The 23040-nt window shown below is 48.3% G+C and overlaps 1 protein-coding gene across 1 annotated transcript; it reads right to left on the bottom strand.

Annotated features, from left to right (window-relative positions):
- Window positions 1–1012: 1012 nt before the first annotated feature.
- On the bottom strand, window positions 1013–6143 carry TRIM17 (tripartite motif containing 17). The gene is given in 7 exon segments (XM_030844845.2): window positions 1013–1557; window positions 1886–1912; window positions 1915–1985; window positions 2077–2099; window positions 3697–3924; window positions 4435–4530; window positions 5715–6143. Coding segments are annotated over 7 exon segments (1419 nt in total).
- Between the last annotated feature and the right edge of the window lie 16897 nt (window positions 6144–23040).

Raw genomic sequence — 23040 nt, 5'->3', positions numbered from 1 at the left:
GGCCCGCGGGCCGGACAGAATTGGAGGTTGCTCACCGCTGACCTTGCGTCGCCGCCGCCGCCTGCGCTGCTGCCTCTGGGCTGTTGCGGTGTTGCACGGTCTGGCCTCTCCGTCGGGCCTGGGGAAAGGTGGGGTGCAGGGGCCGGGGCCAGCGGGGTGCCCCGCACGGTCACTGGGCTGTCCGCGAAGCGCAGAGACTGCGAGGACAAGGGCAAGCTGAGGCTGTGTCGTGGGCCCCAAATCGTTCCCCGTGCGCTCCTGGGTGTCTTCGCGCGTCCCCGGGCTGGGAACGGTCAGAACTTACTGGGTGACGGGCTTGGCCCGCAGGGACTTTGGCCTTGTTGGGGTACGAGTACATTGACCAGAATTCTAGGTTTCTGGCAGCTGTTATCTGGCTGTTAATGCGTCTGCAGCGGCGGGGCTCAGGGGGAGGTGGTGGGGTGGGCGGTGGAGAGGGAGTGAAAAGAAAGGACCCTCTCTGATCCTCACTCTGAATTTTGCCCCTGCAACTTCCCTGGGTGGAAGGGATGGAGGTGGGGAGCTCTGAGGCTTTTAGGATTTCAGCTTGAAAAATCTCTTCACTTTTTCATTTTCCCCCTGTGAAGGACCCAAATATGGAATTTGTGGAGGACAAAGAAGGTAGATATTTGAGGACTTGGCTGTACATATAAAAACCTGAACCATGGAGGAGCCAATGAATGGCAGCATCTCAAGTGGAGAGTGAGGGACATGGCTAAAGAACACTGCACCACACTGTGCCTGGTACAGATGTTTTTAGAAACTGACCCACTATGGAAGTTTTCTTTTCTATGAAGCATCTGGAAATATAGCCTCTTAATGTTTAACTGCTTTAATCATGATTATATTTCCGCTTTGTGAAACCACCCTGCACAGCCGATGGCTCTCAAATGCCTCGTGCCAGATAAGCTGAGCAGGTGGGCCTTGCTGAGCTGGACCACATCACCTTCTGGAGAAACCAGGGCTGCCCAGGCTCCCCCTTCTTGCGCCGCTGTCACTTCACCCATAGGGTCACTGTAGAGATGACCATCTTGCCCGATTTGGGGGCCCCAAGGCAGAAGAAGGGTTGCAGGGGGCCAGAGAAGGCGGGCTGGGAGTAGGTATGTGGGTGGGACCCATTGTTCACATTGTAGAATGACACGTCTGTGGCCTCGAAATCCAGGAAGATGCCCATGTGGCTGGGGGGCTCAGTCAGCGTGACGGGTGTCAGGGCAGACGTGGCAGGTGCATACCTCTTTCCCTTGCATAGCTGCACCACCCAGAGCCCATTTTCTGGGTACTTGGGGACCCTGCCCCTCCGGCTCACGTTGTCCCAACACACACCCAGGACCCACAGTGCATCACCAGTGAGGTTCATGCCCACCTCCCAGTAGTGCCTCCCTGAGGAGAAGGTCTCTTGGCCCACTGCGCAGGGGTAGGCTAGGAACCTGTCCTTGCCATGGGGTGTGCCGTCCATCGGGGTGCTCAGGTAGCGCCTCTGGCGGCTCTCATATAAGAGGAGGTAGGGGTATGCCGTGGAGGGGTCGGGCACCACATCCTCTGGAGACGGGCCCGGAGTGGAGGGGAGAGAGGGACCTTTCACGGTCAGGGTGGGGAGGGTGAGGCCCTAGCAGGGGCCAAATAATCCCGCATTCATCCTAACCCCCACCCAGGCCTCCCTTTGGCTGAGTTCAGCTGTGAACCTGGGGTTGCTGCATGATCCCGTACCCCAACTGTGGATATTGGTGGTGCCAAGGAGATGGGGCTGGGGAACCATTTGAGCATTAGGTCGTGTGGTTGAGACCCACTCCCCATTGGTGGCCCTTGCCTTGAGTGGCTAGGAGCAGGGTGGGGCACTGCCAAGAGCACCTGGGCCCCCACTACTTACCTTGGAAGCTCTTGAGCACCTCTATCTGCCCGGCACCCTACAGACGGTCTTCAGCATGGTGGGGGTGGTCTCTGGGTACTGCACGCTCAGGCTGTTCTTCCTCCAGTGGACACAGGTCTCACTGTCCCCTCTGGCCCCACTTGCAGTCCTCCTTGCACCCATCACCTCCTGCACCGCAGGTGGCTACGTACCTGCCCAGGAGGTCCTTCACATCCTTCAAAAGACACAGAAGGAGGAAGAGAGATTGGCAAGGTCTCATTAGGGATCTGTGGAGCTGAGCACCCTGTGTCGACATTTGGCCAGTATGGGCTAGAAGGGCTTTATGATGTTTTCCCATGGCCCTGTTTGCAGTTCCCAGAGTGTAACGCTGTCTTTTGGCTGTACACAGTAAGGTATCTGACTTACCCAAGCCTCCTGCTACCCATCACAATGAATGAGGACACAGGGAAGCTGTCCTGCTCATGATGGACCATGAAGGCATGGGAGACCAAATGGTGTTTTCACCCTGTGGGCCTTGGGCCTTGAGTGGGTCAGGAGTCAGTTTAGTGGGTTGCAAACAGCTTGCTCTTTTTTTTTTTTTGCGGTACGCGGGCCTCTCACTGTTGTGGCCTCTCCTGTTGCGGAGCACAGGCTCCGGACGTGCAGGCTCAGCGGCCATGGCTCACGGGCCTAGCCACTCCGTGGCATGTGGGATCTTCCTGGACCGGGGCATGAACCCATGTCCCCTGCATCGGCAGGCGGACTCTCAACCACTGCGCCACCAGGGAAGCCCACAGCTTGCTCTTTGATAGAAGACAAAGTATTTCCCCAAAGGTAGAGCGAGTGTATAGTATTGTCTACACCAGGACACTTATTGGGGACAAAACCCACAGGATGCCAGGATAACAGGCATAAAACTAGATTGACCCAGGCACACTGGGAGATACAGGTACCCTGCATGTGGCATTTGCTTCGCTTGTGTAAACACATTCCTGTGAATGTGTGTATAATGGCTCACAGTGTGAAATGTATTTTTTTGCTATGGATTCCATCACTCTGCACACTTGATGAGCTAGTTACCCACTTTTTGGCCAACATAATTGCCCCTTCCAGGGCCTCGGTGTGCAGGCCTATCCCTGGCAGGCCAGCTGCACCTTCTCCCCATTTCCATAGCTGGCAGGTGTGATCATGTGACTTGCTCTTGCCTGAGAAGTCACGGGCACCTGTCTGGGCCAGTGTGTCTGTGCCCTGCATCACTGTGGACAACAGCTGCCCTCAGGCCACATCCCTAGGCTATGAAGGGAATGAACACAGGTCTCTAGGATTGGAGCCTGTCATAGACTGAATTGGCCCCTCCCGAAATTCATCTGTCGTGGAGCCCTAACCCCCAGCACCTCAGCATGTGACTGTATTTGGAGATAGGGTCTTAAAGATGTGATTAAGATAATATCAGGTCATTAAGGTGGGCTGTAATCCAATCTGATGATGTCCTTATAAGAAGAAGCTATCAGGGCACAGACACAGAGGGACGACCATGTGAGGACACAGGGAGAAGATGGCTGTCTATAAGCCAAGGAGAGAAGCCTCAGGAGAAACCAGCTCTGCCCACTTGAGCTCAGACTTCCAGCCTCCAGGAATGTGAACAATAAATGTCTGTTGTTTAAACCACCCAGTCTGTGGTATTTGTTATGCAGCCTGAGCTGACTGAGACAGAGCCTTTCCCATGGGCCTGAATCTGTTGCCACAGGTCAGCCCACCCTAACCACACCTGAGCCAGAGCTCATGCCCCCACCCCCCACCCCCAGCCAGGTGAACAGGTGTGCCCACCTCACCTGCAGCATCTGGAGTGGTGTGCACTCATTCCTGTCCTCCAGCTGCAGTAGCAGCATCTTCAAGGAGTGACTCTGCTGGTCCAGTGAGGCCATGCTCTTCTGCAGCTTTGCCACTGTCTCCTCCTCCTCCTCCTTCAGAGCCTGGAGGAGGCGCCGCTTCTCCATCAGGAGGAGGCCCATCTTCTCAAACTCGACCACGATGCGCTCCCTCCGCTCCTTCACCTTCTTCTGTGGTGGTAGTGGTGGGGGTCCTACGTGAGGTACCGCTCAGGGCCCCACCACCCCAAGTGCCTGCTTTCAGACCCCACCCACCAACCAAACCCACCAGCTTGGAAGGGCCGCTCTGGGGACAATGGCACATCTCTGAATGCCAGTGACCCACAGAAAACCAGCAAACCTGGCAGGCCAGGGGCCACACAGAGGCCCCCTGCACTGTCACTGTAGCATAATTTTACTCTGAGCCCCAAATGGCAACTTCCAAGCACCCGTGTGCCCTTGCTCCCCGCATCTCTGAAATGGCCAGTCTGTGCTGAGGGCACTGTTCTCAGTCCTGGTTTGGCAGGAATTCTGTGACCTGGGAAATCATTGCCTTTCTGGGGTCCCACGTTCACATCCACACGGGACAGTGATTCCTACCTCAAGGGGTTCCACAGGTTCAGGAGACCCTGTGGATGCTTTGGGGCCTGGCTGGGCCTTCCCCACCCTGCTCAGCTGCTGAGCGTGGTCCCCAGCACCTACCTGCCATTCGGCCAAGGTCTGTTCCTCCTTGGCTTGCAACTTCCCGGTCTTCCTCATTTCCTCTCGCAGGTATCCCATGTTCTCCTCCAACTTCAACTGTGGGGCGCCCAAACCATGGGATTTGGGGTCAGTGGGCCCCCTGCATGCCCCACATCTAGATGGTGCCCTCTGAAGCTGCACCCACCCCAAAGACCATCCTAGTGGGGCGAAGGGGATGGAAATACACCACCTCAAAATCTGCCCCTTTGGCATGAGGACTATTTTGAGCAGGAGGCAACTGAGAACAGATGCAGAAAGATGCCTTGCAGGGGCTCCCATTACCTGAGCAAAAGCACCTTGCTGGGAATGTTTTATGCCCATGAAGAAGGTGGAAGGTTGGTGTTAAGATGGACCTGCACTAATAACCCTTATCTTCCTTTGATTTCCCCCCATATATTTACTTTCTGCTATGCTCTGAATGTTTGTGTCCCTCTCCGCCAAATTCATATATTGAAGCCTTAACCCACGATGTGATGGTAGAGGTGGGGCCTTTGGGAGGTGATGAGGTCATGAGGGTGGAACCCACATGAATGAGATTAGTGCCATTATAAAAGTGACCCCAGAGAGCTCCCTTGCCCCTTCTTCCATGTGAGGACACAGTGAGAAGTTGGCCATGTATGAACCAGGAAGGGGCTCTCACCTGACTGTGCTGGTGCCCTGATCTTGGACTTCCAGCCTCCAACTGTGAGCAATAAATTTCTGCTTATAAGCCACCCAGTCTGTGGTATTCTGTTACAGCAGCCCAAGCAGACTGAGGTACTTTCCCCATAGTCTGCCACCCTTGGGAGGCTGAAACCTTTGCCTTTGTCTTGTTGCTTTTCTCCAAATGTATTATTCTTTGTTAAGATTCTAGATAAGCCCAAGTTCTAACTGACCCTTTTTTACTGTTGCTGCAGTTTCTCCCGAGTGACTCTCATCACACGCATGTGTTAGTAAACGGTTTGCCTTTCTCTTCGATTTGTCTTTGCTCAATCTAATTTATGGGCCCCCAGCCAAAGGGCCTCAAGTAGGTGGAGGAGAAAGGCTCCCCTCCTCTTCCCTAACAGAGAGTTGCCTGGCCTCCCCACACAGATGGCTGTACAAAGACCAGGGAATGTGGACAGGCCCATGTGGGGACTTTGTCAGTCTGGACTCCTGCATAATCAGAGGTGACACCACGATGGCCTGGCCACCAGCCTGTTTTGTCGTGGGAGTGTGGGGACACTTGGACCTCCCTGCCCTGGCCCCCAGCCCAGGCCCACCTTGTATTCCTGCACAGCCTCCTCAATAGGGACCACCCTGTGGGGCCGGTGTTCCTGGGACTCCCTGCAGATGACACAGATGGGACTCTGGTCGTCCTCACAAAAGAGTTTGAGCAGCTCCTGGTGCACCTGGCACAGGTCCCTGCTCTGTAGGCTGGGGTGCTGCCCCGCCATCTCGGCCACCTTGGTCAGCAGACGGTTGGGCCGCAGGTTCCTCTGGGGGGATAGCTTGCGGCACTCGGGGCAGGGAAAGGAGCCCTTACACTTTTTCCTCGTTTTCTGGCCTTTGGCCTTCTCCCAGGTCAGCCGGATGCACTGTCGGCAGAAATTGTGACTGCAGGTGGTCATCACGGGGTCTGTGAGGTAGTCGAGACAGGTGGAGCAAGTGGCCTCCTCCTGCAATTTTCTGGCAAGTTCCACAGCGTCCATGGCTCCTGGGGAAGGAACGGAGTGTCCTGCCACATCCTCTGTCTGGAGCTCTGTCTGGGCTCTCCATAGTACTCTCTCAGCATCCTTTTGCAGATGGAGTCTGAACACGGGGTTGTTAGGGTACCCTGACTTATCTTCAGTAAGAGGCACAAATGCCTGCCTGGAAGCTGACAAAGACCCTCTCCTTCACCAAACCCCAGTCAGCTTCCGCTGAGCTGTAGGCCTGTCTTTAGCCGGCCCCACCCAGTTTCAGCGAGAATTTCACAGTACTCCCACCATAATATCTGATCTAGTTCCTCATTCCCACCTTTAATGAACACATGCCCTTGACCCTCCTTGGGCAAGAATCCTGTTTGGCCAGTTTAGCAAGAAGCCCCCTCCTCATGGCGCCTCTTAGTGATTTTCCATCACTGAACCCCATCACCCTGCTCCTTGGCTACAGATCCCCAGCTGTCTTGGCTACAATCAGAGATGACCCCCCATCTCCCTCTGCAATTGCAATAGTCTTAAATAACGTCTTGCGTACGGTTTTAACAAGCATCATGTTTCTCTTTAACAGAACACCCGCGGAACTAAGGAAAAAGGGAGTTTTAGAGGAACAACACTCTTCCATCAGGGAGCGGGGTTGACGAAGGTTCTCTCTTTAACCAAACTCTAGCTCAGCCTCCCTGAACTTTCCAGCCAGGCCTTGGGCTTCCATGTTTGTCTCTGCATTGTTCGAGTTTAGCAAGAATCCCACTAGGTGGGTTTAACCGGACACACACCCCCACCCCTGCTACTAAGACGTGTCCTCTTAGTAATTTCCCATAACTTACCCCCACCCTACTCCTTGGCTATACATCCCCGCTGGCCCATGCTGTATTCAGAACTGAGCTTCACATGGGGTTCTATATAGAACCCCAGGTTCTATGCTGATCTCTTTCTTCCTATTTCAATAGTCCTGAATAAAATCTGTTTTTACCCCTCTAAATACCATCCAGCTCTGGTTTTCCTTGACAAGGTGCTGTGTAGAAAAGACAAAGGAAGGCTACTGCGTGCAGACATGCACACAAACACACACTGCACACAAACACACGTACACATGTATGCACACATGTTCACACACAGGCACACATACACAAAAGCACATGCAGAGGCACCTACACACGTGTACACACTTGAACACACAAACACACATACACACACACTCTGGGGTTGGAATACCCATGACCTTATCCAGTGGAGATCCAAATCTTCCCCTGTGCACTGCACTGGGTAGTTGTTAGGGCTGAGTTAGAGACTGGATTTGAAAACATCGTTTCTGAATTACAAGCACCATCCAGATCCCTTTTGTACAATCTGAAACGATGGCGGCTGGATTCCGCAGAATCGTGAGTCCCTGACATTGGCTCACTTTGCCTGGAGCTGTCTCTGTGAAGAGCCTTTGGGGTCAGTCTCTCTGCTTTCAGCTGCCCTTAGGCCCAACTGCTGCCCACCCAACAGAAGCTGGGTGACAGTAGGGCAGTCTGGTGGGCTGGGGCTCAAGCTCCGGCTCAGGTTTTGCGGGAAGCTATCCACGGGCTCTGGGTCAGTGACAGTGGACGGGCCTCCTTGGACCCCAGAATGTTCCTCTGTAAATGTAGGGCTAAAATAGTTGGCTCCTCCCAAGTTACAACCACCTTCAAAGCTGGGACGGCCAGTCTACTAAGGGCAGGGGGTGCACGGGGTCCCAACCTGAGCCTCAGCGCCCACAGGGTGACCACCTGCCTGCTCCCTCAAGGGGCTGGTACTCACGGGGGAAAGGGGTGCACGCTGCACCTCGCCTGGAGCCCCCAGCCACGCCTGCAAACGCGGCCCAGGAAAGCCTGCGTTTGCGCGACGGAGACCATCCGGGAGGGAATGCAAGGGCACCAGGGCTGTGGGGCTTTGTGGCGGCAGCAGGAGCCGGGAGCCGAGGGGCGGGGCCCGTTATCAGGGTGCGGGGCGGGGAGGTTTACCTTGGCGAGAGGTTGTCAGCAGCCTGGGGATGGGGGCAGGATCCTCCTGATGCGCTAGGAGCCGGTGGGGGTGGGGAGGGAGAGGGAGCAGGGCAGGGGGTTTGGTAGCCAAGAGGGGAGGGGAAGAGGTAGATGGGGATGGGAGCCTTGTCCGTGGTGGGGGCGAAGACCGGTGGGGAGGCAGGGGGCGGATCCCGTGTTGGCAGGGACGTGAGGACGGAAGAGGCAGCAGGGCTCAGGCACCCCTTTGGGGAAGATGAAGGGGGTCGCTGGTCCGTAGGAGGCCCCAGGTCTGCTGCAGCTCCCGCAGCTACGCTCTCCCCGCTCAGGCGTGGCTGGCTGAGGTGTGTTTCTTGTTTCTTTAACGTCTCTAGGATGGAGTCTGGTGGTTCAAGGTTCTGCCCTGTGTGTGCCAGGGCAGTGAATGGGGGTGCGGGCCAGGTAGCTTGTTGAATGAAGGAATACTGGTTGCTAATTCGAATTCCCTGGAAGTTCCTGAACCTCCTCTGCATGTAAGGTGATTCTGGGCTGATGATTTCTTTCAATTTAGAAAATAGAATCACAGAATTTTTAAAACATTTCTTTCTCTGTCCTTTTCAAATGTGTGTACATCTTTTTACGGGCTAAATAAGCCTCTTGGCCCATCTCACATATCAGGAATGATTCAAGGACCCAGGAGCATGCCTGAAATGTAATCATTTCCCAGAGGCCTGGGAGGAGATGGGCCTAACTTGCCATCTGACTTCAAATCACCTTTGATCATAATTGTAGGAGAAAATTAGCCAACATTACTGTGAAGACATGAAAGTAATAGGTTGTATCCACTCAGCCATAGAAAAGGGTGAGGTTCCCTTCCAGCTCTGAAGTCCCTTTAGCTATTGCTTGTGATCAGCGTCATGTTCTGATTGAATGCTCATTCGATAACAAAAAAAAATTTTTTTTTCTCTTCTCTCTTTATGGAGAGGTTTTCTGGGTTGGGAGCAGATTTTGTTGTGTATTATATTTCCCCAACATTAATGTGCAGCAAAAGTAGAGAACTAATGGTGATCAGATTCAGACTCACGTCTTTGCCGAGGATATCGTGTACAGGTGTGGGTGTGGATGCAGGTACTGCAGAAGCAAAGTTTTGAAGAACTGGAAAGACTGTTAAACCTGCAACAGGGCTGGAGAGCCTTTGGTCACTGTTGAGAATTTGAGGCAGGGAGGGTGTGGATTATGGCCCAGCATCATCTGTGCAGCTTGTTGGAGGCCCAGCGGGGAGGCTGCTGGTCCCTTATGAGCTTCTACTACTGGCTGTGACACCATGCCACTTGCTCAGAAGGACACATGGACCCAAATTGTCCAGGTCATAGCACAGAGCATGCATCCTCCCAGAGGCAGCTTCTTCCCCACAACACCCCCTATTCTCTTTCCAACGTGGAAGTCAATGGAAACAACCCAAATGAGAGCGAGCAGAGGGTGTTTATTCATAGCTCTCTGCAGCAAGGGAGATGGCCACCGTCCCTTGGCAGCAATTCAGAGACAATCAGTGGGGTGCGAGAACTTCCTTGTGGAAAAAGAGAAGGTTTCATCTTTGCCCTGATGGAGGTTGTGGGTCTGGGGAACTGGAGCAGCTGACTAGCAGTGGAGTGTCCTGGACTGTCGCTAGAGATAGCAGTCTGATGTCCCACAAGTCTGACTGGCAGCAGACTGGCTTCCTGGGCTGGTTCATGTAGAGCGTATTTTGGTTTCCTGGACAGGTTTACTATAGACTGAATGTGTGCCCCTAAAATTCATATGTTGAAACCTAGCCCCTGGGAGGTGGGGCCTTTGGGAGGTTGATTAGGTCAGGAGGGTGGAGCCCTCATCAATGGGATTAGTGCCTTTATAAGAGAGACCCCAGAGAGCTCCTTTGCCCCTTCTATCAGGTAAGGACACAGCAAGAAGATGGTTGTCTGTAAACCAGGAAGCAGGCCCTCCCTAGACACCGAATCTGTTGGTACCTTGATCTTGGATTCCATCTTCCAGAACTGTGAGAAATAAAGGTCTGTGGCTTATTAGACAGCCTGTCATGGTATTTTGTTACAGCAGTCAGAGCAGATTAAGACAAGACTGCTGCACGTTGTGGGTCAGAGTTCTGTTTTTATATATGATCTGACCGATGTTTTTATGTTCAGTCTCCAACTGGTGTGAAGCTGCTGTTAGATCAGGGCTTGTCTGACCGGGGGAGAGACCATCTTCTCAGCCCAGTGGTTTCCAGAGGAATATTTTGAGACCACACGTGGGGCAGTGGTTTCCTGCCCACCCCGAAGCTGTCCTTGGTGGTCCCCTCACCCTTCCTGTGTGGAGAGCTCGGCCTGGCAGGAGAGCTAGCTGCAGAGAATCAGCTCAGGCTGTGGTGCCTGGAGACAGTAGAGGAAGGCCATGGATCCGAGCAGAACTTGGATGAAAAACCAGTGGGTAAGGCTAAGGAGTACTTGTGTTAGGGAACCATTAACTGAAACCACCTGCCCTGGCCAGGCAGCATAATAACTGCTTGCATGAGTTATCTCACAACACAAGGTCCCCAAAAGGAACACGGAACTAATAAGCTACTGCCAGCCAGAAGGATTCGGGAGGGGACAGAAGAAGGGAGGAGACACCAGCCCATAACATGTCCTGCCAACCTCCCAGAAATCACGTTGGAATCCATCTTGGCTGAGAGATGTGTGTACCACCAGGAAGGACCCTGAGTCAGACCAAATATGGGCACAAGCAAGATGATTGGCCAGAGACAACCCGGAAAGCTAACTCCATTACCATAAAACCTGAGCCTGCGAGCCTTGTGGCAGAGCAGTTCTCTTGTGTTCTCTTACCCTGATGCCCCTTGCCAATAAAGTCTCTTGCTTTGTCAGCACGTGTGTCTCCTTGGACAATTCATTTCTGAGTGTTAGACAAGAGCCCGCTCTTGGGCCCTGGAAGGGGTCCCTCTTCCTGCAACACTTGGGTGCCTGAGCCTGTGGCCTTCGGAGCCTCACATCACTTCATGCCTGATGACATGGACTTACAATTTCATTTCTAGCTCTTTTTTCTACTTAATTACTTCTGTAAAGTTTGAATCATTTTATTTTGGGTTTTTGTTTCCATCCATATTTGCCACTTTTAGCCAGAGGGACAGAAACCAAAAATTTAAAATCAAACAGTCTTTTTTTGGAAATATACAAAACTAAATATAAAAGGAAATATAAACTTTCAAATGATGATTTTGATGTGTTTGTAGCATTTATTCTTCTGAGATGTAGGGAAGGAAAATTGTTTCCTCTACCATCTCAAGGACATGTGAACTAAACTGATAAAAGACAGAATAATAAGAAAAGGATACACATTTTATTTGATGTTAATTGTTTTAAAATTAACGTGCATGGGGGCTTCACAGACAAGAACTGAACCCCCCCACCATTAAAAAAAAAAAAAACCAGACTCAAGGGCTTATATTTAGATTGAAAAAAAATCACCATGTGGGAGTTGTGAGTTAAGTTTTATTTGGGGCAAAATGAGGACTATAGCCTGGGAGACAGTGTCTCAGATAGATCTGAGGAACTGCTCCGAAGAAGCGGGGATATGGGGAGTCAGTATATATGTGATTTTGGTGAAGGGGGATACACGCAATAAAGCAAGTATTTTGGCGGAAGGTTGCTGCTAGTCATGAGGAGCAGATGTCTCTGTTAATGATTTTAGTGCTTTTCTAGATACAAGATGCAAGAATTTGGGCTCATAATCTTCTCCTGAAAATATCTAACTGTCCAAAGGTCTGTTCTGCCAGTTTTTCCCAGAGCACAGAGTGCCTCATTCCTGATCTCCACCCTGAACTCCTCTCGGGGTGTGTTGAAGGTCAGCGACTGCGTTGGCAAGTGACGATCTTTGTAGAGGCAAATGGCAAGTGCCAATTTTTAGTTGGCAAAAATATCAATTTTAACAAAGGAGATAAATTGTGGAGAAGTAACAAGAAAAAAGAAGGAAGCTTGAGCTTCTTGGCATGGTGTGATGGGAAGGTAAATATATGGGGAAAGGAATGACAGGTAGGGGTTATTTAGCAAGTTTTGCTTCTGCAGACTCACCTCAGTGTTGAGGTGAGATCGTCCTCTTTGGTGATCTCCTTTTTCTGGTACAGGGGTGGGGGGACACCTATGCAAGGGGTATTTATGCCCTGCTTTTAGGCAGATAGAGGGAGAGCAGAGAGCTCATTCTGTGTCTGTTTTATCTCAGTTGACTTCAGCTCAAAATAATCCTGTGGCAAAGAAGCATTGTGGTGTAAGCTCTGACAGTTACCCTCTCGTTTTGTGATGTATACAATGTAAGTGCCTGACTTAAACTTCGATTGCTGAGGCATCCACTTCAAAGGGGGCGTTCTGAAGCCTATCTCAGATAAATATACAGCCAGCCACATAACTAGATAAAGAGCCAGGACTTGAGCAGGCACCTCCTAACTCCTGCCCCCGCCCCCCAAGAGGCTTCTTTATTTTAGCGATCCTGGTTGATTTAGTTAACTGGCCATTTGGGCTGCTTGGGTTTTATTTCTTTGGTTTTTCTCCTTTTCTTTCTTTTTCTTCTTCCTAAATTCTTGCTCTTATGTTTTAACTTCATCAATAAAGAGTGAACTAATAAAACACTAGGCCCCTACCCTTGACCCCAATGAAAGCAGAACAAGGCCACCAGGCCATTCGTGTTCTCTCTCCCGCCACCCACCACATGCCTGCTATGCTCCAAGAACTGTAAGTGAAAAATTCTTTTTTTCTTCAAAGCTTCCTAATACTTATTGCTGAAGAGCATCTTGCAAAATCATAATAAAACCCACAAGGATTGGTCCAGTTGTAACACTAGTTTGGAAGGGGCTCTGTGGGAACCTCACCAGGCTCAGGGAGTGCCCCCCGCCCCACCCCCTGGCATTTCTAGCCAATAGCATTACTATTGTCAGGCTGAGACTGGCACAAAACAGGCATATTTTGGATGACATATTCGAATCCATTTCAAAGGTTATTGTCAAAGATAAAGCCGGACCCTAGTGAAAGGTGGTAAAGACAGATTTCATCCAGTACTATTGTAAGAGGGGAAAGAGACCTCAGTATAGAACTGACTTCAACTCTGAATACTGCAAAGACAGCTGGGATTTGTAGACGGTGAGTGGATGGAAAATTACTAAGAGGAAACATCAGTGAGAAGGGGGTGTTGACAGAAATAATCAATAAACAATCTATAATAAGAATAGAAAAGAGCTTTATTTCAGCCAAACTGAAGACTATAACCTGGGAGATAGCCTCTCGGGTAGCTCTGAGGAACTGCTCTGGAGAAGCCTGTTTTCCAGCATAGTTTTATATCTTGTCCGATCAAAGAACATCAAACAGATAGGGGGTACATTCATTCAAGGTTTAAAAAATAAAACCAGATCAGTCAGTAGGGCTTTGGTGCCTGGGAAGGGAGTCTTATCATCAAAGGAGTGCTTGTACTGGCGTCCCAAGGAAGACTAAAGATTAAATAATCTTTATCTTTTAAAGGGACATTCTTTACTTCTGATCAGTGCACTTTTTTTTTTTAATGACTGAAGCAGTTGTACAATGTATGTTTGATAGACTGCAAACAGGCTGTTCTAGTTAGCATAAAATTCAAGTTAAGTCATATATAAGCCAGAATGACTTCTCCATACATCAGTATGTGAAAATTCCATCCACCAGGGGGATTCTTGCTTAACTGCCTGTCTTAGTCTGTTCAGTGTGTGGTAATAGGGTACCATAGATGGGGTGGCTCGTAAACAACAGACATTTATTTCTCACAGTTCTGGAGGCTGGAAGTCCAAGATCAAGTTGCTGACGGATTTGGTGTCTGGTGAGAACCTACCTCGTGGTTCATGGACCAGCCTTCTCACTGTGTCCCCACGTGGTTGTAGGGATGAGGGAGCTCTCTGGGGTCTCTTTTATAAGGTCAGTAATCCCATTCATGAGAGCTCTACCCTCCTGGCCTAAGCACCTCCCACAAAGGCCCCACCTCCTCATACCAGCACCTTGGGGGTTAGACTTCAATATACAAATTTTGGGAGGCCATCCAGTGGTCTACATCACTGGCCTAACAGGATTCTTGCTCAAGGCAGGACAAGGATGTATGTATACACCAAAGGTGGGGAATGAAGAACTAGATCAGACATCGTGGGTTGGGGGCACATCTTACTAAACTGACTTAACATGATCCTTGCTAAGGGCACGGCCAGAATGAACACAGACGCCCAAGGTCCAGGCCTTGTTGAGGAGGGCTCAGAGGAGCCTGGCTGGAGTTTGGTCAAGGAGGAGAGTCTTTGTCATTAATAAAGCTTGAACTTGCTTTAAGACTTTGGGGGCACTGCAAGCTGCCCTCTGGTTTGTGGGAGCTGACGGGCATTTGCATACTTTGCCGTGATGTCCAAAACGACCGGGAGAACCATCAGCATTCCTGTAAACTTTAAGTTGGTATTTTATGGAATATAATATAGGGGACATTTTAAGTACATTCAATACCGCTTTGGGGTGTCATTTCCACAGAGCTGTGGGATTTTGGTCTACTCGTCTTGCAAAAGTGGAATCCTTTATGCAATTATCCTCAAGACAGGTACCCACCTCCTAGTGAAAAAGATGTGTGCCTGTCCTCCTTCGGGAATCTGGTGGGAACGGGCTTAGGTCAAGCGTCTGCAGCCCTGCAACTTCCAGGCCTGGTTCTAGTTTTGCCTTTTGAAATAACAGAGTAATCCTCTCCTTCTTCTGCCTCATGTAGCCAGTCCTTCAAGTATCTGGAGGTATCCACTTTGTTATCCACCCCACACCTTCCCTACTGGCCCCTAACAGGTTGTCCATGCTTCAACCATAATACCTGCACTGCTGCCACCATTCTTAACTTGGCCTGGTTTCCGGATATCTCACTAACATGATTGTTTTTCTCTGTAGTTACCACAGAGCCTGCCATATCTGTCGGGATTTTCTTATAATAACAAACTGCCCCATATTCTGAAGATACACCACAGCAAAGGTTATTTCTCATGTCCACTGCCTGTGCATCATGGGCCTTGTAGGGGAGGGGAAAAAATCTTTCCCCCCATCCTCTTATGTTTTCCTGAGGTCTATGAATTAAACTGACATCAGGCAGATTAATAGAAGAAAAAGCATCCAATTTTCTTATGTTTTTAATTATGTATGGGAGCTTCCTAGAAAGAACTGAAAACATAAATTGGTGGTTAGACCCTGGGGCCATTATACCATTTTAACAAAGGACACTAAATTGTGGAGAAGCGACTAGACCAAGGAAAGGGGGTCTGGAATTCTGGGGGAGGGGGGTGTGGGAAGGTAACTAAGGAAATGTATGGGAGGCACTAATGACAGATAAAGGTTGTTTATGCAGACTCATCTCAGTCCCATCTCAGGTGATGAGTCCCTCTCCTTTTTTTGGTATAAGAGAGGGGGCACCTTTACGCATGGAAATTTTCTTTAAAAATGGGAAACTTCTGCCCTGCTTATAGGCAGAGAGAGGGAGGACAGAGCGCTCCTCCTGTATCTGTTGTTTCTCAATTGCCTCCAGCTCAAAATCAATATGCCAAAGGGGCATATTTTGGGGTGGCACGTCCCAATCCCCTTCAGCCTCCTGGGGATTTCACTGTAATGCGTCCTCTCTCAGGAGGCCAGTTCATGGCCTCTACCATCTGGAACATTGCCAACTGCCAGGATGGGGGTCACCAGCTCTCAAAGCCAGTTATTCCAGAAAATGCCAGTAGGTCACCCTCTGGCTTCGCAAAGCCCTTAATTATTTTGAGCCACTGGGACCCGAGACACAGGGCTCCTTAGCGATGGCTGGCAGCATCTGTTGGGGCCTCAGCTACCTTAGGAAGTGGTGGCAACCCAGTGGACATCCCAGCCAGGCAGCCTGAGAACACGGAGGACACCCCTGTTGTGTTTATGGGCTCACTGCAACAGCGAACTCCCAGCAGAGGAGCTGTGCAGGGTCCCCCGGGAGAAAGGAAAAGACAGCAAGATGATACACGAACCTTCAGTCCATGATGGTCCAAAGTTGTTTTTATTAGACAACTAATGGATTTTCCTGTTTAGGGATCTGGTGTTACCCACTTCTGGAGGCTCTTCTTCACAGCCAGAGCCACTGTGCCCCTCTGTTCAGTTTGCACTCTCTGTACCTGGTAAGTGATGAATGTGAGCCAGGGCTCCTTCCTCTGCTTTGTTCCAGTTTCTACCTGCATTCCTTCTCAAGGACCAGGCAGGTGGGCAATCAGAGAGGTCCTGGTGGGGTCAATTAGACAGGCAACCCATATGTCCTCATACGGCGGGGGGCAGGCAGGGGGCGACCCATTGGAAAAACTCTGTTCTGCCTGAATTGCAGTTCCCAGCTCGTGGGTGCAGCTCCTGTGGAGAGGGAAGGGGAGCTGCCCATAACGTTCTGTGGGGGGAGATGCTATTTAAGGTATAAACTTGTAACCAGTAGATAAATAAGTTCTAGAGATCTAATGCACTGTTTAGTGATTATGGTCAACAATTCTGTATTATAAATTTAAAGTTGCTAAGAGATTAGGTCTTTTTTTTTTTTTTTTAAGATTTTTTTGTATTTTTGTTTTTATTTTTTGGCTACGCCGCACGGCATGTGCGATCTTAGTTCCCCCTCCAGGGATTGAACTTACGCCCCCTGCATTGGAAGTATGGAGTCTTAACCACTGGACTGCCAGGGAAGTCCCAAGAGATTAGGTCTTCATTGTTCCTTCCACAAATAAGAACTGCTAATTATGTGATGTGATAGAGGTGTTAACTAGTGCTACGGCAGTAATTATATTGCAATATATAAATGTATCAAATCTACACCTTACACTTATGCACTGTTATATGCCAATTATATCTCAATAAAAATAGATTTAGAAGAAGGTTCTATAAAGTCTCTGAAGTAAAAAGGAAGTAACAGTTCTTGATACTGGGTGGCATGTAACTCAGGAGGAGGAGAACCTCAGATTTTGGCCCCAAACTTGGTTTGAAGGAGGGCTTCATGATGTAAATCAGGCCTGTTATTCTGTGACCTCAAGGCACAAGTCTTCTGCAGGTGCCATGGAGGAGAAGTGGTCTGTGAAAGCTCAGGAAGACCTGTTGGCTGAGTAACCACTGGTGACAGTAAGGGGAAAGCTGATTCTTATTTTAAGTAACTTCATGGTGTTGTCTGTTAGACATAAAACAGGAAAAGGAACATCTGATAAAGCAGACATTGGCCTTTTGTTTAAAAATGTACCTGGATCGGTTTTATTCAGGTAAAGAGTTCTGTAATTTTGAATGATACTTACCTTGTAAAAGTAGAAATAAGACATGTTTCAGAATTTACATTGCTGATGTGACTTAAATATTTTATTTATTTTCAGAAAGGAAACCATAGAAATCGTATAAAACTTAAGAATTCCAACAGGTTTATAGTGAAATTTGAGTCTCCCTCAATTGGGGGTTTTCTCAGTTCCTAGTTTCCCTTTTAAGATTGAATTCCTTGTATATTCTTCAAGAGGTACATATTCAATCATCTAATTATTATTTTTATCTGAATGATGACATATTACGCATGCTGTTCTACAACTTGCCTTTTGTTAAACCTGACAGTTTATCAAGACATGTAAGAACTATCTGATTCTTCTTAATGACTTCACAGTTTTCCCTTTTGAAGCTATTAAGATTGTTTCCAATTAGCTTATCATGAAGGTGATATATTTCTCATCCCAATAACCTGGGGCGTCCAAATAGAGCATGAACGTCTGGGGCTGATGCAGCATTTTTACAAATACTTCTTGAATATCCCACATCACGCTGGTATAAGGGCAACAGGCAGAGAACTGATGTATAAGGGATAATACAAATTAAAAATAAGAGGCTTAATTCTGCCTGTTGAAATTAAGGGGACACTTTCCCCCCATTCCCATCTCCCTTTTGTTTCCTAATTTCTCCCTCTGTCCTTTTCAAATGTACATAAATCTTTTCGGTGGCTGACCTTGTCAGTCTCACATCTCAGGAATGTTTCCCCAAGCACCTGGAAGCCATCTCTGAAACGTAATTGTAGAGGAGGAAAAAACTTTTCCTCTACCCTCTTAGATTCAGTACCTGCAAACATGACAAAAGACAGATTAACAGGGGAAAAGGCATACAAATTCTACTGATGTTAATACTTTTATATGCTTGGGGGCACTCACAGAAAAGTAAAAAACAAGAAGTGGTTAGAGTCAGAAGCTTATATACCATTTTACCAAAAGGTGTTACATTGTGAGAAGGTGAGTAGGAAATGTATGGCAGGTAAGTGTTGTCTAATGAGGTTTGTCTGTGCACTCATCTTGGTGCAACTTTCCATCTTCTTCATGCCCATAAAACTCCCCCAGGGAGGGGCTTTATGGCAGTCCTAACTTCTCAGAAGTTTCTGCTTTTAGTTAGATAAGGGAAGCTCTAAGAAGGTGTCTTTCTGCATCTATTGATTCTCAATTACCATCAATTCAAAATAATCCACGTGCCAAAGTGGCATATTTTGGGGTGGCATATTCTGATCCTCTTCATAATCACATCTCCCCACTTCCCCAGAGGAAATGAGCTTAACTTCAGCTATCACCTGGCTCCAAATTGCAAAATGTGCCTAAAGTATTGAATGGGTTGCGTGTACTCAGCTCTGTAAAAGAACGAGACTTCTTTCTGTCTTTGTAGTCTCTTAGGTTGCCGGTGATGTACATCACGTTCTGGTTTTGTGCTTACTGAAGAATAAACTATTTTCTTTCTCTTCTCACTTTAAATTTGTTTTTAGTTATATTTCTCCAACAAGTGCAGGTGTGCATGTAGTCAGAGCGGACTCCTAGCACCACCACTGCCCTTCCTTTCATGGGGCCCTCTAGGCACTGGCCACCAGGGCTCGCTGTACTCAAGTTAGAATGCATTTTAAATACTTTATCTTATGTAATTGTGAATCATGAGAGTAAACCAATCCAGTCACCGTATGTCACAATAAGGACAGTGTTATATTTCTTAGGACTCTTGGTTGCAAAGGACAAACCCCAATTTGAACTGGGTTAAAAGTGTGGTACATTTATCAAAGGATATCAGGGCTCTCAGCAAGCAGGCCCCCTGGGAACAATGAGATCATAGTCCCTAGCACCAGCCTTCTCTGCCTTTCATCTCCCATCTCTGCTATTTCAGTGCCTGCTGTTTTATTCTGATTTTTTCCACATGACAATAAAAGCTGTAACCAACAGCTCCAGAGTCTCATGATTCTTCAGCTCTGTCCACTAGAGCGAGTGAAAAAAAAATCTCTTTTGTCCCCAAAGCCAAAAATCCACCACTGGGTGGGAGGGAGGGAAATAACTAATACTAACACTAATTTTAATTGTAATTATTAAAATTTATTAGCCAGCTCAGGCTATGTAACAAATACCCCAGACAGGGCAGCTCAAACAACAGACATTTATTGTCTCCCTGTCTTGGAGGCTGGAGGTCTGAGATGCAAGTGTCAGCAGCCCTGGTTTCTCCTGAGGTCTCCTCTCTCCTTGGCATGTAGACAGTAGTTGCTATGGAAAAACACACTTCTGTGTGTTTCCTTTACTCACAATTCTCTAGTTCACCTCTGACACTTCTGATCACTAAATGTTTGTGTGTGTGTCTGTGTGTGTGTGTGTGTGTGTGTGTTGGAGGGGGTGTTTCCGCACACCACCAAGCAATCCTCGACACCAGCTAGTGTCCTACAATTCAACTCAATTCTGATGCTATCCACCTGGAGATAGTATCAGACCCCCCACAGGTTAAGGGCTTAGTCCTACAAGACTCCTCCCCCTTCAGACGCCAATCAAAAGTCCAAGTTGTCACCTGTACTTCTGACCAACCGATGGAAATTCCCATGACCCCTCCTTGGGTTCAATTAATTTGTTAGAGTTGCTCACAGAACTCAGGAAATCCGTTTACTCACTAGATTACTGGTTTATTATAAAAGATACTAGAGGATACAAATCAACAGCCAGATAAAGAGATACATAGAGTGAGGTCCTGAATGCAGGAGCTTCTGTTCCCACGGAGTTGTGGTGCACCACCCTTCCGGCACGTGTATGAGTTCTTGTTAACCAACCTAGAAAATCTCCAGTAGTACTACAGGGATTATCATGGAGCCTTCATTACATAGGCACAGTTGACTGCATCACTGGCTATTGGTGGTCGAACTCAACCTCCAGCTGCTGTAGCCTTCCTGGAGGTCAAGGGTGGGAATGAAGGTTCCAAACCTCTAATCACAGGGTTGGTTCCCCTGTGAACCAGCCCTTATCCTTTCCAAAATCACCTCATTAACATAAACTCTGTTGTGATTGAAAGGGGCTTGCTATGAGTAACAAAAGACACCATTATCACTCTAATTACTTAAGAAGTTCCAAAGGTTTTAGGATTTCTGTACTAGGAATGGGGAGGAAGACCAAATATATATTTCTAATTGTAAATCACAATATTACAACTGTCTTCTCCCTGTGTCATCACACGACCCTCTGTATGTCATAATCTCCTCTTCTTTTAAGTGTGCCAGTCACGTGAGATTAGGGCCCAGACCACCCTAGTGACTTCCTTTTAACTTGCTGACCTGAAACACATAAACTGGTTTTCTTCAGCAAAGATGGGTTTATTCTGGATCAGCAGAGAATTGCAATCCTGGGTCTGCAACTGTGGTGAGCCTTGTGCAAGACGCCCACAAGGTAAGGGAAAGAGAATGAATGCTTTTATAGAGAAAAGGAAGTTGGAAGGGTTATAGTTAAAAAAAAAAAAAAAAGAAAGAAAAAAGAGTCCATGTCTTTCCATTGCCTGAGTCCTTGCAGGGAAAGAAGAGGAGTCTTTCTTTTTCCTGCTGGGCTCTGCTACCATCTCAGGGCATGACAGCTCCCTGTTCTGGTCTCCTAACTCTATTTAATTGAGGTTTCGGTTTATTAATTTTTTACTTTACTCCCTTTTGATCAAGATCTTTCTCTGAAAACACTGCTGATCAAGAGTCAGGTTTTTTAGTTTCAGTGACTTTTTGTCTCAATGTCAGGAAGGACCGTTCCTGGGTCCTTTCTTTCACATTGGAAAGAAAGTGCACAGATTGGAAACCTATTAAGGTCACATTTGAGTAAAAAGGAGGGGTAGGAGGGAGATCTCTCAGGAACTTTTAATCTGAAATCCATATGTTACCAAGATCATAGATATTGGAGATAATCTGCAGTATGTCACCACCAAAGGCTTGGCGACCAACTGCCAACAGGCCTGGTCTGGATATCCTGGAAAAGCTTCAATTCCACACGTCATTCCAGGAAATCTTTACTTTCGGGTCACCAGGTGATGTGCAGATCCAGTCAGGATTTGGTGCTTTCTTTAGGTGTATCATATGAATTCAAGAGTCTATTCCTTGCAAGATAAAGACTTCATAAAGCACAAAAAAGGCACAGAGTTCAGGCCTGGGTTTATTTAAAAGGAGTCTAGTATTGAAGGTTAGAACTGACTTCAGAACCAGAACATAGCTGTCCCTGGACACTCTTGGCTTTTAGATGGCCCTTCAAAGACTTGTCACCCATTAACTTACATATACTCTAAAACTTAAAAGATACTAGTTTCAATCTTCAAAAGTTTCGTGTGCACTGGGCTTCCCTGGTGGCGCAGTGGTTAAGAATCCACCTGCCAATGCAGGCGACACTGGTGCAAGCCCTGGTCCAGGAAGATCCCACAGTGCCGCGGAGCAACTAAGCCTATGTCCCACAACTACTGAGCCTGTGCTCTAGAGCCCGTGCACTACAACTACTGAGCCCGCGTGCCTAGAGCCCGTGCTCCACAACAAGAGAAGCCACCACAATAAATGAGAAGCCCATGCACTGCAATGAAGAGCAGCCCCTGTTCGCTGCAACTACAGAAGGCCTGCGTGCAGCAACGAAGACCCAACACAGCCAAAAATAATAAATAAAATAATTTATTTAAAAAAATTTTTTTAAATAAAAAGTTTTGTGTGCACTATTTTAATTGATGAAAATTTTGAATATTAAGTCTACTGGATAACAAACTGGGCTCAAAGAAACTTCAGAAACCCACTCTTGCATACTGACAACATTGAGCTATCACTAAAGCACACTGCATGTTAACTGCTTCTACATACAGACTTCCTTCACTCAGCTCTAAGCATCCTGAAAGTGCAGACCAAACAGGGACACAGTAGGGAATGGATTTTGTCCCCTTTGTATGACTAGTGACCTGACAGTGCTTCGCTTTTATCAACTTAATAAAGCCTCAATAAAAGCTTCCAAGCAGCACCAACGTAGGAAAAAAGCAATCTTTACACTCTTTTCCTCAAACCCATGCTCAGGTTGTCTCCAAACAGCTCAACTATTGGGAGCATGGTGAACCTCTGTGGTTGTAGGGTTTCTCAGCAAGTTTAGACTGTTCTATGGGGTTGGAAAACTTGTTACCAGGTGCACACAAAATGATCAGCTATTGTTCTGAAGGTTAACTTGCAAAGGAAAATCTCTTCGTCTTCAAACACTAGGAACTAACCAGTGATTTCATATCAATAAACCCCAATAAGGGGCTTCCCTGGTGGCGCAGTGGTTGAGAGCCGATGCAGGGGACATGGGTTCGTGACCCGGTCTGGGAAGATCCCACATGCCGCGGAGCGGCTAGGCCCGTGAGCCATGGCCGCTGAGCCTGCGCATCCGGAGCCTGTGCTCCGCAACGGGAGAGGCCGCAACAGTGAGAGGCCCGCGTACCGCAAAACAAAAACAAAAAGCAAAAACAAAACCCAGTAAGGGACTACGCTGACACACAGCTAGCTAGGCCTCTGGTTTATTGGAGAGAAAAGGCACCCGCTACTTGGTTTGCGCACAGTGCCCTTTGTGAGCAGGTAGTGGCTCTTAAAATAGCTTTTGGGGTGAGATCAACGGCTGCTTGCGCAGT

The sequence above is a fragment of the Globicephala melas genome, chromosome 3 (genome assembly GCF_963455315.2).
Source record: "Globicephala melas chromosome 3, mGloMel1.2, whole genome shotgun sequence".
Lineage (NCBI taxonomy): Eukaryota > Metazoa > Chordata > Mammalia > Artiodactyla > Delphinidae > Globicephala > Globicephala melas.
Note: the sequence above shows the minus strand (reverse complement) of the source record. Positions and strands in the feature narration are given on the sequence as shown.